The 15,988-nt window shown below is 44.5% G+C and overlaps 1 protein-coding gene across 1 annotated transcript; it reads left to right on the forward strand.

Annotated features, from left to right (window-relative positions):
- Positions 1-1,782: 1,782 nt before the first annotated feature.
- gad2 (glutamate decarboxylase 2) lies at positions 1,783-15,276 on the forward strand (the record flags this gene model as incomplete). Its single annotated transcript, XM_079755156.1, has 16 exons — positions 1,783-1,861; positions 2,126-2,188; positions 2,369-2,512; positions 3,040-3,273; positions 4,094-4,184; positions 5,261-5,373; positions 5,929-6,044; positions 6,345-6,424; positions 7,169-7,223; positions 7,584-7,700; positions 9,993-10,057; positions 10,282-10,360; positions 10,641-10,790; positions 11,011-11,118; positions 11,932-12,021; positions 15,103-15,276. The coding sequence occupies 16 exons, from the start codon at positions 1,783-1,785 to the stop codon at positions 15,274-15,276; spliced, it is 1,758 nt and encodes a 585-aa protein (XP_079611282.1).
- Between the last annotated feature and the right edge of the window lie 712 nt (positions 15,277-15,988).

The raw sequence follows: 15,988 nt of genomic DNA on the forward strand, positions 1-15,988 counted from the left end.
TATAGAATGTAGTATTGCAACTCAAGACACTCTTGCAGTCAGTTCAGGTCTGTATCATAAAAAAACAGGAGTCATATCATGGAAGAGTAATTCATAGGCCTACAAGTTGTTCAGAAAGATATAGAGTGTCTAGGATCACCCTAAACCATGCGTCTGTCACGTGCACATGAACCCATTATGCTCTCGTCTGCAGCGGCTCGACGTGATTTTTTTCTTCGCGCGTGTTAATCACTGTGATGACGTGCATGAGCGCATGTGCGTGCGCCATTACGATATGTATAGAAGGGGATGGTTTAAAGCGCCTTTATACTTGCTCCATATCGGATTATAGCTTTAGCTCGCATCATCTCACGCTAACCTTTTCTGGCATTCAGAGGGCAGAAGAAACCCGAGGGGTTGTTAAATGCTCATGAGGACACGCTGACCGAACTGCGCAACGCCACCCGGTAGCGTTGCGCATTCGGGTGCATGGCTGATTTCGCTTCGGCGACCGCCAATGCGCGCTGAGGCCTCGATCTGCGCCGTAAAAAGGACGATATATATGTGGTATGTCGCGCTGATTTGAGAGCACCTATATAGTAAAACGACATTACAACCTATACACCTTCTTTTTTTGTTTGGGCTCTGGTGCCAAAGAGGGACCCTCCATCTCTCCTCTCTCTCAGGACGAAATGGATGTGCAGTGGTGCGAGAGAGAGAGAGAGAGAGGGCAGACCTGTGCGCTCATTTATCCGCCCTGCAGGCGAACAACCAGAGCCGACGGAAACAATAGAAGGGAACATTGAAAAAGCAGACGAAACTAGAGGGTCGCTCCTGTCTTGATGAGGCGGGGGGAGTTTGTTTCAGGCAGATTGGGAGCGAGGAGTGGGAGATGAGGGGGTTGGGGGCGGGTTGGGGGGGGGGGGGGAACTTGGCGGAATGAAGTCACGACGCGGGGGGCGAGTTTGTCGTCATGACCTGTGTGGTTGTGACGCGAAATTGGGTTAACGCACGGAAAGGGGATTAGACTTCAATTAGAAATGGTTCCGTTGGTTGGTTGATATTTCAAATGTGTTCTGGAGGTTGCCAGTCTGCGTAAACCACTTTAAAGCCCTCTTTGCGATTCGATATCTGTCTGGGAAATTGGATTAATACAGGAGCGATCAAATAATGAGCAACAACAGTGACTAAAAATAATCTCAGGGGTTTTGTTATAAAGAGGAACCGCGACCTGGTACCGCAGACCCCCTCTCTGTCTCTCTCTCTGTCTCTCTATCTGTCTCTCTATCTGTCTCTCTCTGTTTCTCTCCACAACATTTCCATGAGGTCAGAAAGGATCGCCTGCGCTTTGCGTTGAAGCGCGTATTGCGCTCTTCGGTTGAGGAGACACTGCGGGTTCCTGTATAATCCGGGTGGTGTGCGTGTGTGTGTGTGCGTGCGTGCGTGCGTGTGTGTGTGGCGCTCTACCTGTGGACGGCAGAATCACGGAAGGACACATCGAGACGAGCGGGGGAACAGACAGTGCGCACACTGCGTTTCGGTTCGGGTCTTTTTTTTCCAGCAGGGTTTATTTTATTGTCAACCTCCCCGCTTGGATTTGGGGGAGAAAAGGCGGATAGCTCCGGGTAGATCCAGCTCCGGGTCGATCCAGCCCCGAGTAGATCCAGCTTCAGCACCGCAGCGCAGGACAGCTCCCCCGTCTCCCACGTCGACGCTGGCTTTATTCCTTCTCTCTCTGCGCGCGTCTGGATGGACTCTGTCGGTCTCCCTTCCTCCTGAAACCCTGCACATCTGGCTGTAACGATGGCTTCTCAAGGTTTTTGGTCCCTCGGTGGGGATAACGTACCGCCGAACACTGCCGGGAGTCAAAGCCCCAGCACGCGTGAGTGGTTTTGCTTTATTTCCCCTTTTGGAATCAAACCAGCGCCGTTTGGTTAGATGCGTCTCCGTTTGGCTGCAGAGGTTCAGCCCGCCTGTAGGCTCTATTTGACGTTCATTTCCATTGTCACAAAAACAAGACACAGACGGGCCATGTAGCCTCCGTTTATTTGACTCAAACGAACAAATGGAGCCCTATACGCCAAAAATAATCGTGTGTGAGATGGACTTTGAGGATCCGCTTTATGAATTAATTCTCTCTCCACAGCCAGGGCTTGGTGCCAAGCGGCTGCACAGAAATTATCCGGAGGTCTCGGCTCGAAATTATGTGGTATGTTCATCCCCCCCCAAAATGTCTGTCAGGGTACCCATACAATACACCGATCATTAATTTCAGGCCTTATGATATATATTTTTATTATCATTGCATAACGCTGCATCAAGCGTTGCGGCTCTCCGAAGTCCATTTTTTACACATACAAATATTGTGTTTCATCGAATCGATCCAAAGCCCTGCTGAACGTGGCCGAGATGGAGAAAACGTCCTCCGAGTTGCCCACCAAGCCGCAGGAGATCCCGGCGGCGCCGTGCGACTGCAACAAGCCCTGCAACTGCCCGAAGGCCTCGGTCCGCTTCTCCGACCTCTACTCCACAGGTACCAGGTCCTGCCTGACGGGCGGGGACCCCGGGCAACCGCGGGTCACCGGGAAGAATTTAGCTGTCCTCGCGATCACTGTCGTTAAAGCAACTGTGTTGGCGTGCGTGTGTTTGCGTGTGTGTGTGTGTGTGTGTGTGTGTGTGTGTGTGTGTGTGTGTGTGTGTGTGTGTGTGTGTGTGTGTCTGGGTTTGTGCCTGTCTAGGGGTCACCTTCACCAAACCCATGGATAGGGCGGGCCTTGCAGTGCGGGACTGCTTGTCAATCACATCACATTTTAAATAAATTATGAATTAAAATCACGCTATTGCTGTGTTTTGCTGTTGGTTGTATAATCGTTTTAAGAATGAAAACGGCTGTTTCAGACACATTATTTTATTTTATGAACGTTGAAATATAATGTATTTTTTCAAATCCAGGCGTCAAATAATACAATCGTCCATAATCTCCACATTTATACGAAAAATATAGAATGGAGGAACGATGAAACCCGAACGCGTCTCCACATCCGATCCCTTTCCCTCCAGACCTGCTGCCCGCCTCGGACGGGGACGCTAAAACCATGAGCTTCCTGCAGGAGGTGGTGGATATCTTACTGGCTTACATCGTGGAGTCCTTCGACCGGGAAACCAAGGTGATCGACTTCCACTACCCCAACGAGCTGATGCAGAGGAACAACTGGGAGCTGCAGGACGAGCCCGAGTCTCTGGACGACATCCTGGTCAGCTGCCGGGCCACCCTCAAGTACGCCATCAAGACAGGTGGGGCCTAGCTCGGCTCTCTCAGAGGTCCGTACGAGACAGAAAGGCACGAATAACGACGATAAGTTTGCTTTATTTTATTAAGGCGAGGTCGGCCTTATTCCCTATTCGATTTCATGATGAGATTATGATCTGCTGTCAACATGCCTTTGTGGAACTGTGAGTGTTCAAGGAAGGTTTTGGGCCCAGAGCTCAAAACATTTCGATTCGATTGGATATTCAGATGGATTGAGCAGGACGTGTGGGTTGGTTCATTAAAATGGTATATATATATATATATATATATATATATATATATATATATATATATATATATATATATATATATATATATATATAGAATATAAGGGGGACATTTAGACAGCCTACATTTGTTTTCCATTAATGGCCTATCGTTATCTTTATTGATGCAGAACGGCCTGCATCTTACTGTGAGGACAGACTAAAGCAGGACCCGGAGGATGATGACAGATAATCGCCAATAATGGCAGACAATTACAGAAGATTGGTGAAGCCCTATTATTCCTTCGTGCCTCAGAAGAAAAGACCCACAGTAAAAAAAAATAAAATAAAGATAAAATAATAGGCTACATACCTAAATGAACCAAAATAAAACATATACGTTGTAGGCCTATGTGTAAAAAATCGGGTGAATAATTGTAAGCCGATGTGACATTTCCTAAGGTTTCATCTGCATTTACGCATTTCAAAATGAATCCGCAGCAATTACGCCGAGATGGCACAGAAAATCTCTCCTGAAAGAGAGAAACAACCTAATCGTCGGTGTGAACCGCGGTGGTGTGTGTGTTCTTTATCGCAGCCCACCCGCGCTACTTCAACCAGCTGTCCACCGGGCTGGACATGGTGGGCCTGGCCGCGGACTGGCTCACCTCCACCGCCAACACAAACATGTGAGTCCGCCCGTCACCTCTTAAAACATGACGTTGATGGTGGTGATGATGATGAGGATGGTGAGGATGATGACGACGACGACGGTGACAATTAACTCCATTGCCGGTCCATCCGAGTGTGCTATTCATTATTATTATCTGTGCGTCTGTTGGGGACAGATAACGATGCTCTTTTGTCAGAGAGAGAATTAAAGAAACGAGACATAAATTAAATGAGGAGACGCCCCCCCCCCCACCCCCACCCCGAATCAAATCCCCATGGTGATCAAAGGAGAGAAAATTAGCTCTTAAATTGAATTCAGAGTTGAGACTGATCTGAATCTAACTATAGTGTTATGTTTAACGTGATACACGTTTGGCTTTACAGCCCTGGAAGCGGACACATGTTTTTTTAGCAGACGGCTTCAGATGCATTTTTTGCATTTATATAACTTATCTGTAAAATACTGAAAATATGCCTCCATGTTACATGATACGCCTATAGTTGTCGGTGAAAGGCTTCGATCCAATATAAATAACACAATATGCTTAAATGATGTATATAGGCCTAATGCAATATATTGATAAAATATGTAGGCTACTAGGCCATATATAATTATAGGCTACATAAATATATTTTCAATTTTTAAGGTAGAAGCTTATACAATAATTAATAATTAGTAAGAATGATTTTAAAGCATTTTGCCATGTTGGCCTATAGCATAGCCTATTCGTGCAGATTTTTTACACAAAGGCCTTAGCATCCCAAAACCTTTAAAAGCTTATTATTTGTGATTGTGCTGTTGATAATAATGTGAGAATGTGTTTCAAAAATCAGTAGAATTTCCGCGGGCCTTCATTGTGTGGCCAAAAACTTTTTTTTTTGTCAACCTATTCTAAAATACCAACCCCAATATACTTTATACAATCAATTATCGTCCATAAGGTTTTAAATGACCAAAGGATGAGCGTCGGCCTCTCTAATTCAGGCCGACCTGACAACCAAAACGAAGCCTCGCAAGTCCTTGGTGTTTTTGGCGCGTGGGCGGCTGGTTCCATGTTTATATAATCCCGTCCCCCATGACGTCACGCCGCAGGTTCACCTACGAGGTGGCACCCGTGTTCGTGTTGCTCGAGTACGTCACGCTGAAGAAGATGAGGGAGATCATTGGCTGGCAGGATGGGAGCGGGGACGGCATTTTTTCCCCCGGTATGTAGACACGGTCGCACACACACACACACGCACGCACGCACGTACGCACACACACATACACACATGCACACGAAGGCGCGCGCACACACACACGCACACACACACACAAAACAGTCAAACTGAATGGTTTGTGCTCGTGTCATTTCCCAGTTTTATGAGGCAAACCGCAACGGAAAACCCGTTTTTCGTGGTTAATTAACACACCTCGTTTTTTAAAAAAAAATGTATATCTATCTTATATCACAATCTTGCAATGATTTAAATGTCTCGCAGTTGAATTAACTTTGTGATAAATAGTTTCAACTGTGATTCAGTATGCTGTCGCCTGAGGTCTACGTCTAATGACAATCTCTTTTTTTTTTTTTTGGGCCACATCTATATTCAAGTCTCGCAAATTCATTGTTTTTAATCAATCGTCTTGTCACCATGACCCCGTGTATCTCAGCCAATCGATGTAACGCTGTTAACTGTGAGGTAATTTTCCGGTCGTCTTTGACGGTTGAATAACGACGACGAATAAATGTGCTGAGCAGTACCCCATCTGTCCTCTAGGTGGCGCCATTTCCAACATGTACGCCATGCTGCTGGCGCGCTTCAAGATGTTCCCCGAAGTGAAGGAGAAAGGAATGTCATCCGTCCCTCGCCTGGCGGCCTTCACGTCTGAACATGTAGGCGCATTTTACATTTACAATTTACCTTGTTTTAATGTATATATGTATCATTTATGATCCGTGTCTATTCTGTCTTTCTGACATGAACTCAAGACATGTCCTCAATTAGTTTGGACTTTTGTCTGCCCTCCCTCACTCCCTTGACTTCCCCCTCTCTGCTTCTTTGTCCGTCTGGGATGTTATGTCTGATATTGTTTTTCCCGCTCATGTTGTCTTCTCTCTCTCTCTCTCTCTCTCTCTCTCTCTCTCTCTCTCTCTCTCTCTCTTTGCCTGTTATTCTCTATGTCTCTCTGTCAGAGTCATTTCTCCATTAAGAAAGGAGCAGCAGCTCTTGGCATTGGAACAGAGAGCGTCATCTGCATTAAGGCTGACCAGACGTGAGTCCTCCTCAGCCAACACAACACACTCAATACATTCACACAACACAACCCAGTACAATAAACACATATTCACACAACACAAGGCCATACAATAAACACACACATTCACACAAGTCAACACACACCACAATAAACACACACAATGCAACTCAGTACAATAAACACCCAGATTCACACAATACAACAATAAACACACACATTCACAAAATACAACCCACCCCACATACAACGTTTGTTGATATGTTTTCATTAATGAAAATGTAACAACACACACATTCACACAATTCATATTAAAAACATACAAACACACACAATAAAAACCTACAGACACACACTTTAAAAACATAAACACACACTTATTTCTGCAATATCAATCTCAAACAACCAACTCACACACACAATTACATAACATGACATACTTACATTCACACAATAAACATTACACACATCAAACATCATTGACAAACACACATTCCTACATCATCAAACCACACACACGCATCAATTGGGGAGCAGCATAGGGACTCAGGTTTTTGACCTACAGCTGAAAGGTCCTGGGTTCATCCCTTGTCCACAGCCTAACCTGTAGGCATGCCTACATGCCTACAGGCATGTAGGCATGCCTGTAGACATGCCTACATACGAGATGCAGCCTGACCCATACCTGCTTTGGATACAATCACTTATATCTAAATGAATGGCCCCTTCTGAGCCCCTTAAGTTGTTTTTGTCTCGATGCAGTGGTAAGATGATCCCAGCAGACCTGGAGAGGAAAATCCTGGAGGCTAAACAGAAGGTGAGCTCCACCGCTAACCTCGCTCTATGGTCCTTACTCACATAGCGGCCCTTTGGTTCCATCTCGCTAGCTGGGAGATGGAACTGAATGAGGTATTCCCCATTCAGTTCCACCTCCCAGCTCGTGTTTAGAACCAAGATGGTGTCCATAAGCTTCCTTAACACAGGGTTGTTTAATGGACCTAAACCATGGCAACGATGCAGTGGGGGCTGACGTGATTTGTTGGGAAGTCAAAGGCATCATGATAACAATAGAAGTACAAATTATATCTGCCAGCGATGAAACTGTGCTTCAAATAAATACGTATACATTCATATATTTTTATATATAATATGCATACATATCTTTGTGTGTGTGCAGGGCTTCGTGCCATTCTTCGTGAGTGCGACCGCTGGTACTACAGTGTACGGAGCTTTCGACCCTCTCATCGCCGTCTCGGACATCTGCAAGAAGTACAATGTCTGGTTTCACGTGGACGTGAGTCTGACAGTAGTGTAATAGTATGTCTGAATGGCAGACAATATATTTACTCAAGCAAATATATTGAGTCAATTTTGGGGGTATTTTGTATTTTTTCAGTAGTTTTTAAAAACTGTACTTTTACTTTTACTTAAATAAGTTTTGGTTGAAGTATTGTACTTAGTTACAGATTAAACCACACAAGTTCCTGAATAAAAAATTGCAGGCAAGTATGTCGAGAACGACAAGATGCATGCTGCATTGGCCTGAGAATTTCTGAATTCACCTAGCAACAAGTCTACCTTTCAGCCGTCAGTGCAGTCAGACTAGGCTGTAGTCGATAGGCTGAATGGATAATGGCAGACTGTCTTGTTAAGTCAAGCATCAAAATTTAACTTTAGTTTTAGTAGTTTACATTTACATTTACGTTTACATTTAGGGCATTTAGGCTATTGAAAAAATCTTTCAGAGATATGAGGATGGTAATATCAAAGATGTCAAGCATATAGTGTCATGACACTCCTTCAAGTCAAAGTAGGCTATAGACTAAAATTTAAGGTCTTAATGTATGTTTTGTTGCGTTTGATAAAAGCTAATTAAGTCACAATAACTAATATATTCAAGAAGTTTTCAACAGTTATGACAGGATGTTAAATTGCTATGACAGGATGTTGTTCAAAGTAAACCCTGTTTAGAGATTTTGGGTTGAAACGTATGATTGGTAAGGCATTAAATATGACCAGTAAAAAAGTAACTAGTAACTAGTAATCTGAGCAAGTTTTGAAAAGAGTATTTTGTACTAATTTTCAGTGATGTAACTGTACTTTTACTTGAGTTGCTTTATTCAGTTATTTTTCCACCTCTGCTAGATGCACATGGACGTGAGTCTGACAGTAGTGTCATAGTATGTCTGGATGGAGGTAAATGTGAGTCTCATTGTGAGTGAGGCGCAATTCAGCTATGTTGCATGTTCCGATGTAGGGTACTTAGCGTGTGAGGCCAAACAATATGGTACTTAATGTGTTAGGTGAATGTTAGGGCACGATTTAGCACCTAGTGTTTGATGTTTCTCAACATGTTAGGGGCCATCAGCCTGTTGGGAACTTATCATAGCTATGGTACTTAACATGTAAGAGTACAAAGTGTGTAGGCTGCTTAAGAGTGTTTTAGGGTAATTTGGGTAATTTGTGGGTACTTATGTGTTTGGGATGAATGCAGGTACAAAATGTGTGGGTGCATGCTACTTAGGGAATCGGCACTTTTTAGGGTCCTTAGCCTGTAAGTGTCCATTTTAAGCTTCATATGACTCTACTGCAAAGAGCCTAAAACATATTTACACCATATTCGCATAGAGTGTTGAATAATCCTTATGGCTCTGAGCTTCTCACAGAGGCATTCAGACAGACATGTCCGCCAGCTAGCTCCATAAACCTAATATATCTGTCTGCTATTTACTGTGCTATTAGCTTGCTCACACCGGAGCCAGCGGTTTCCTTTCTAACACTGGAGATTAGAGCAACAGTAGCTGGGGTCGTAAATCATGGTTTTCCCAGCCGACAGATCCGTCATGGCTGCCCTCTCTCTCCCATTCTCTGTGGGAGAAGTCTATCTGTTAATGACGGTGGTGTAGGCCTGGCAGGCCGAGAGCTCTATCAGCAGACCCTGCGCTCATTCCTCAGCCAGTAATGAAGACGCGTAACAGGATGGGAGAGGGAGGCTTGGTTCGGTCCCGGTGTTTAGTCCTGATAGTTCCTAAATTCAATTTAGTGATTAACGCCATGTAGTTAGATGGTTGGGAAATATTTCAAGCTTTGTTGTTTTTTATTTATACATTAATCGGTTCTGCATTCTTTATCTTGGTTAAGTTGGAGCTGTTGAGGCACAGTGGTAAAGAGATCGCCATGAGTGTCAGAGATTGTCTTTCAAATCCAGTTTGGTGGAGGAGTTGGTTTGAGACAGGGCCGTCTCCAGGGTTTGAGAAAGGTGATGGGGGTTGTGCTTCTGCCCGCTCCACGGCGGAAACAAATGAACTACTCTAAACCGAATTAAGCATACACTATTCTCAGAGAATTTTTCTCCACCGCTGGCTTTTTATTCAGTTGTGTTTAGTTTACATTTATTTTTTGGATGACCAAGTAGCTGGCTACGGGCATTGTTTGAGATCACCACCACCCTGACCTCACCAACCAGGATTGTTTGCGTAGACTCTGTCGCAATTTTATTAGCCGTATTGAATACAACATTACAAAGCTCTTTGCTGTGTTTTTTTTGTGAACCCGTCATGTGACCCTGGTTCCTCTCTCCTGATAGGGCGCCTGGGGAGGCAGCCTGCTGATGTCACGACGACATAGGTGGAAGCTGGATGGAGTCGACAGGCAAGTGTTGCTGTTCCTAAAGATGTTGCTGCTGTTTTAAGCCTTGTTGTTTTAAACTGGGCTGTTCAACCTTCAACTTTTAATTAAACTTTCAACTTTGTTTTAGTTTTATATTTTTATTTTTTATTTGTACGTTGTCATTTTCGAATTGGATGTTGTGGTTTATTGAATGTGATTTTCTTTATCTTTGTGGTGATCTTGGTTATAATGGTTATTCTACACAGGGCCAACTCAGTGACCTGGAACCCCCACAAGATGATGTCAGTCCCCCTGCAGTGTTCCGCTCTCCTGGTCAGAGAAGAGGTGGGCCGCACACACACACGCACGCACACACACACACACACACACACACACACACACACACACACACACACACACACACACACACACACACACACACACACACACAAACACGCACGCACGCACGCACGCACACACACACACACACACACACACACACACACACACAGACACACCATCCTTAACGTGGTTATCCCAACTTTTGCTTTAAACTTTGGCCAACAACGCAGAAATCTGCGAGATTTCAGCCAGTGATCGGACCGCTCTGATGCTCTCCCTGCAGGGTCTGATGCAAAACTGCAACCAGATGCACGCCTGCTACCTGTTCCAGCAGGACAAGCACTACGACCTTTCCTACGACACCGGGGACAAGGCACTGCAGTGTGGCCGCCACGTCGACATCTTCAAACTCTGGCTGATGTGGAGGGCCAAGGTACCCGTACAATCCGACCAACCGCAGGGTAGAAGCAAGTGATAACGGAGGGATTTATGGATGGATGGACGGAAAGGGACGAATAGATTCCACTGTCTTTGTATATTTGACAGTGCAGGATAATCAAGTGATTAGGTTGTTTGACTCCCCAGTAGAAAGGTTATGGGTTCAAAGCCCGGTGTGTGTAGTTGACCTGTACTCAAACCCTCTGTATCTCCAGGGCACTATCGGGTTTGAGTCTCAGATAGACAAGTGCCTGGAGCTGTCGGAGTACCTGTACAACAAGATCAAGGATCGAGAAGGATACGAGATGGTCTTTGACGGGAAGGTTCGTACAGATTCATATGCCAACAGAAGACACAACGTAACTAATAACATGAGGGGTGTCGGGTACTGGTTACACCCATTTAGAGCATGTTATCTAATTAGCATCTTACCAGTGAGAGGGTATAGCATTATTTGAGGTTGACTTGATTGACAAGCGGAGAGCTAGGCCTTTGTGTTGGCTGAATGGCCTCTTTACCTCTGGCAACTGCCCTAATGGGCTGCCATTATAGTTAATGAGGAGCATAATATCCCATAATTGCTCATCTACATATGAATGCAGCCATTTCTGGAGTATGTCCCCTGTCCCAACCCCAAAAACACAAAACACACACTGAGACGGACACACAAGGAAACAAGGCTTCTGTCGGCGGCCAAAATACAACATCATTGTAAAACGCTTGGACACCAGTGGCTGATTTTGAAAGCGTGGGGTCCCCAGTAATAGCTGGAGGGGGCTGGTTCCCCAGAGGGGCTGACAGGGTTAGGGAGGAAGAGGCAGGCCTGTGGGGCTCTGGCCCAGGTGTGTGGACTGGCTCTGGTTCCCTTAGAGCTCTCACTGGGGTCATACGCTAGCGACCTGAAACCAAGCCAGCTGTATGCACAAAGGGAGCTAGCGTTGGCTAGCCACCCGCAGCTTACGGATGATTTGCCTTCCTTCTCTTCATGCTTGTTAATTGTTTGTAAAATAGTGGCCCTTTAATGTGAAACAGCCAACCGGCTTGCCTGTATGTTCTAGAATGCTAACCATAGCAGGTGGGTAGGCACCTGCTGGTGTAGATATTGATTGTGTGTGTGTGTGTGTCTGTGTTCCCAGCCCCAGCACACCAATGTGTGTTTCTGGTACCTGCCCCTGGGCATGCGCCACATAGTGGACAAGGAGGAGAAGAACAAGAGGCTACACAAGGTGAGCCCTGATTGGCCGCCACCATGGCGACGGCCGCATCATCATCTGATTCCTACTAATCACATACCGATATATATATCCAGAGCTCAAATTGGTTGCCCATTTTCGAACATCCATTTCTGCTTCGTCTTCAATTTATTATCTAACAATAAGCAATGAGCATATTGTAGCCTATTCTATAGATCATGGGCTGGGTTTGTGTGGGCCTTATTCATCTCGCTGAAACCTTCACACACAAATTAATTCAGAACAATCATCAAGGGTTTGAAACCAAAATGGCCGCTATCAGGGAATTAGGCCCATAGAGTGTGAGTTGAATGCTTGGGGGTTGGTGCTTGCACATTGGGGGGTAGAGATGGAAGATGGAGGGGTACGTCTTGGGGATCATCGGGGTGGGAGGCTGACATGCTGACAGCCCATCAGAAGACAACAGCAGCAGCAGTAATAATTGACTATTAGGACAAATAGATGGTAAGCTTGCCAGACATGTAAAGCACCCTCTCTCTCTAGTCTATCACTCCCTCTCCCTGAGTCTATATCTCTTTCTCTCGCTCAAAGTTATATCCCAGTCTAGCTCTCTGTCTGGTTATATCTGCTCCCCTTCCCGTTAAATCTCTTTCTTTATCTCTCTCACTCTCTTATGAAATGACTTTATTGGCATGGAAAAATGTACATTTACATTGCCAAAGCTCAAATAGCAAAGGAAAGAAAGCCTAAAAAAGATACAACTTCTCCGCTCCTCTTGCATGTCTTTTAGGCCCTCTGTCCGAGTCCAACAGTTCTTAATCATCAATAGATCAGGTGTCTCTGTCTGGCGCAACCATGGAAACCCCTTATTGTGTGTTCCAACGCTTCCTGTCGAAAGGGAACTGTCAACACGAATCGCCGCTTCGACCGGTCGACCATGGTCGTTATAAGCCACAGATTGGGGGACCAAAACCAACAGCTCCCATTTTCCCTCCAAAATGGCTCTTGTTCAAAGACCAAATGTACAAAGTATTAATGGACAAAAAACACAAAGCTCATGTCAAAGGAGGGAATACAAAGGGCGGAGGGGATTCGGCAGCTGCTGGTTCTGTTATTTCACAGAAAGGACTGCCTTGCCAAGTACAGCTAGTCACCTGCAGCAAGCTTAGGGGGAATGGTTGCATTTAAAACATAATGGGAGAGAGAGTAATGCAGTGTCCTTGCCTGCTGCCTCTGAATTTATATGATTGGATAATGGCCTTCTATGAGTTTATATACAGTATGATATGTCATAGGTCCTGATTTTATGATCGAATAATGGCCCTCTATGAGGTTTATATACAGTATATTATATACTGGGTTCAATCACCAATGTCTACAGTCAAAAAAAGCTGAAAAACCAAACCCCTACCGGCTCCTTCATGACTGTCTCCATACTGTCTAACCCCTGCTTGCACCTCACTGAGCGGTCTCCATACTGTCCAACCCCTAACTGGTCCGTAATAAGCGGTCCCTGTACTGCCTAACCCCTGCCTGCTTCTTTAAGTCCTGTCGCTGCACTGTCTAAACCCTCCCTGCTTCTCAATGCCTTGTCTCTACTGTCTAACCACTACCTGCTCGTTAATGACCTGTCTCTGTATTCATTGAAAGCCTCTTTGGATCTGCATACTGCAGATCCCGCATCCGCTGAATTGATTGCCAAGTTGTACAATTGTAATCTTGGGTTCTGCCCCCAGAAAACTTTTGCTTTAGGAAAGGTTTTATGGCTCCCTATTCCTACCAGATTTTCACGGAGCTCCAGAATATGAGTTGCAGCTGGTATAAATTCTAGCGTAAGCAAACTGTCATCTGGTGTTAATTTACCCTCTGAATATGCAGATTAAAAAATGTTTTGTCTAAACTTTTTCCAATATCAATCTAACAAACCATAGTTTAAACAGTTAAATGAGGACTTTCATTTCTTACTCTAAGAGATATTTTATGAAATGGCATTGCCTCATGACCTTTGAAAGGGGATCACCAATGTCTTGTTTTATTGCTGCTGCTAAAAGCTTTCATCAAGCCATCCCTGTACCTCCATATTCTGTACCCCGGCTTTAGCAAGAGGGGCTATCTTTGTCTGAAGCCTGCTAGCTAGAAAATATATCATTGACTCTGCCCTTCGCTGGCAGGAAGACAGAATCCCTGCAGTCATCAGAGTAAGAAGGAGTAACTAAATGAATGCTTACCCCAGCGGTACCCACAGCGTAACCTCCTCCCATCACTACCCTGTCAGTCAATGCCACAACTAGCCGCTTGTCATTAGAATCAGTTGTCAAGCTGCCGAGTGGGAGCTGTCTTTCATGGTTGGGAAGGATTGGATATTTATTTTGTGTAATCAGCCTTCAAACTAAGAAGGGAAAAAAGAGAAGGTAAAAAATTGCTTGCAGTCACTGAGTCGGAAAATAACAGAAAACCAAACAAAGCGCCAGGAAGTATCAAAACCGTGAGATTTAAATACTGACTTCAATCAATTTGCGTCGCTTGAGTGTGACCTTTCAAAACATTAGACATGCTGGCCTTAGATCGAGATTTAGGCACACTGGTATCAGATATGAAAGTGTCAAATATGCTAACATCAGATATGCTAACGTCAGACATGCATCAGACAAGAAATGGCAGCATCAGCATCAAATAACTAAGACACACTAGTATCAGATATTCTGTATCAAACACGTAAGCATCAGTTCACATAAGAAGTTATAGCATCAGTGTATATGCAGATATTAATTTGAATATACACAGTTTGCGTCATGGGCTTATCTAGATGGCAAGACGATAACATGACTCTTCCTTGGCAAGGCTTTTTGTAATTTTTTGGGGGTTTAGTTTAAAGTTGTATTTGGCATAGCATACAAATGAAATGCATCTTGGCACCAAAATTATATTGATGAAAAATAAGTCAAAACGATTCTTTCTTTTTTTTTATACATGCTTTATAGACTATACCCGTAATACGACCATGACAAAATAAGCAAAACATTTCCCACAAAGTACAATTCTGCTTCATGATTCCAGCCACGCCTTCCATTTAATCCTAAAGCCTGAACCCCTGGTGTCTGCTGTGCTGTTCAGGTGGCCCCGGTGATCAAGGCCAGGATGATGGAGTACGGGACCACCATGGTGAGCTACCAGCCCCAGGGGGACAAGGTGAACTTCTTCAGGATGGTCATCTCCAACCCTGCGGCCACTTTCGAGGACATCGACTTCCTCATCGAGGAGATCGAACGACTCGGCCAGGACCTATAAAACCGCCCTCCCCATCGTCACCGCCCCTCCTCCCCCGCACACACTTCTTGACGGATTAAATATTTGTTGTGAATGTACTGGTAATCTATTTAATGTTTTTTATTTTTTCCTCAAAAGTCCCATATTTAAAAAGTATATTTAAGAGAAAAACATATATATATATATATATATATATATATACATATATATACATAAACATACACAAATTGCATATTGTCGTTTTTGACCTAGGTCACCTTGGTCTTAACCCCTGTATACATTGCTTCTGTCTGCCTTTACTAGTGTAGCGTAGTGTACGTGGCGTGAGTTTCTATGTACTTACTGGTGATATGAAACGCTTGTGCAATAGGTGGACGAGGAAGGGATTACGTTTTTTTTTTGAATCCCTGCCGTTGGCCGCCAGACGTCGTTCGGTGCCAAAACGTGTTTGTTGTTTTGTTGTCTCTTATTTAACCGTTTGGAAAAGAGAAAAGCACTTCAGCGTACCTCAGCTCAGTCTACTGCCTTTGAATCGGTGTCAAAAACGCTTTTTTAAAAACCTTTCGGGTTTCAAGGTAAAGTTTGGTTCTCATGAAGAGTGAACTGTTGTTTCGAAAGGACAGTTAGACGGTTTCCATTCAGAGGAGTTCCGCCTGACAAATGGGCGGGAAGGGAGATGATGAGAAAAGTGCCTAATTGTGATGGAGAGGAACAGGAAATACACAAAAACAAG

This window comes from Pollachius pollachius (genome assembly GCF_949987615.1).
Source record: "Pollachius pollachius genome assembly, chromosome: 17".
NCBI lineage: Eukaryota > Metazoa > Chordata > Actinopteri > Gadiformes > Gadidae > Pollachius > Pollachius pollachius.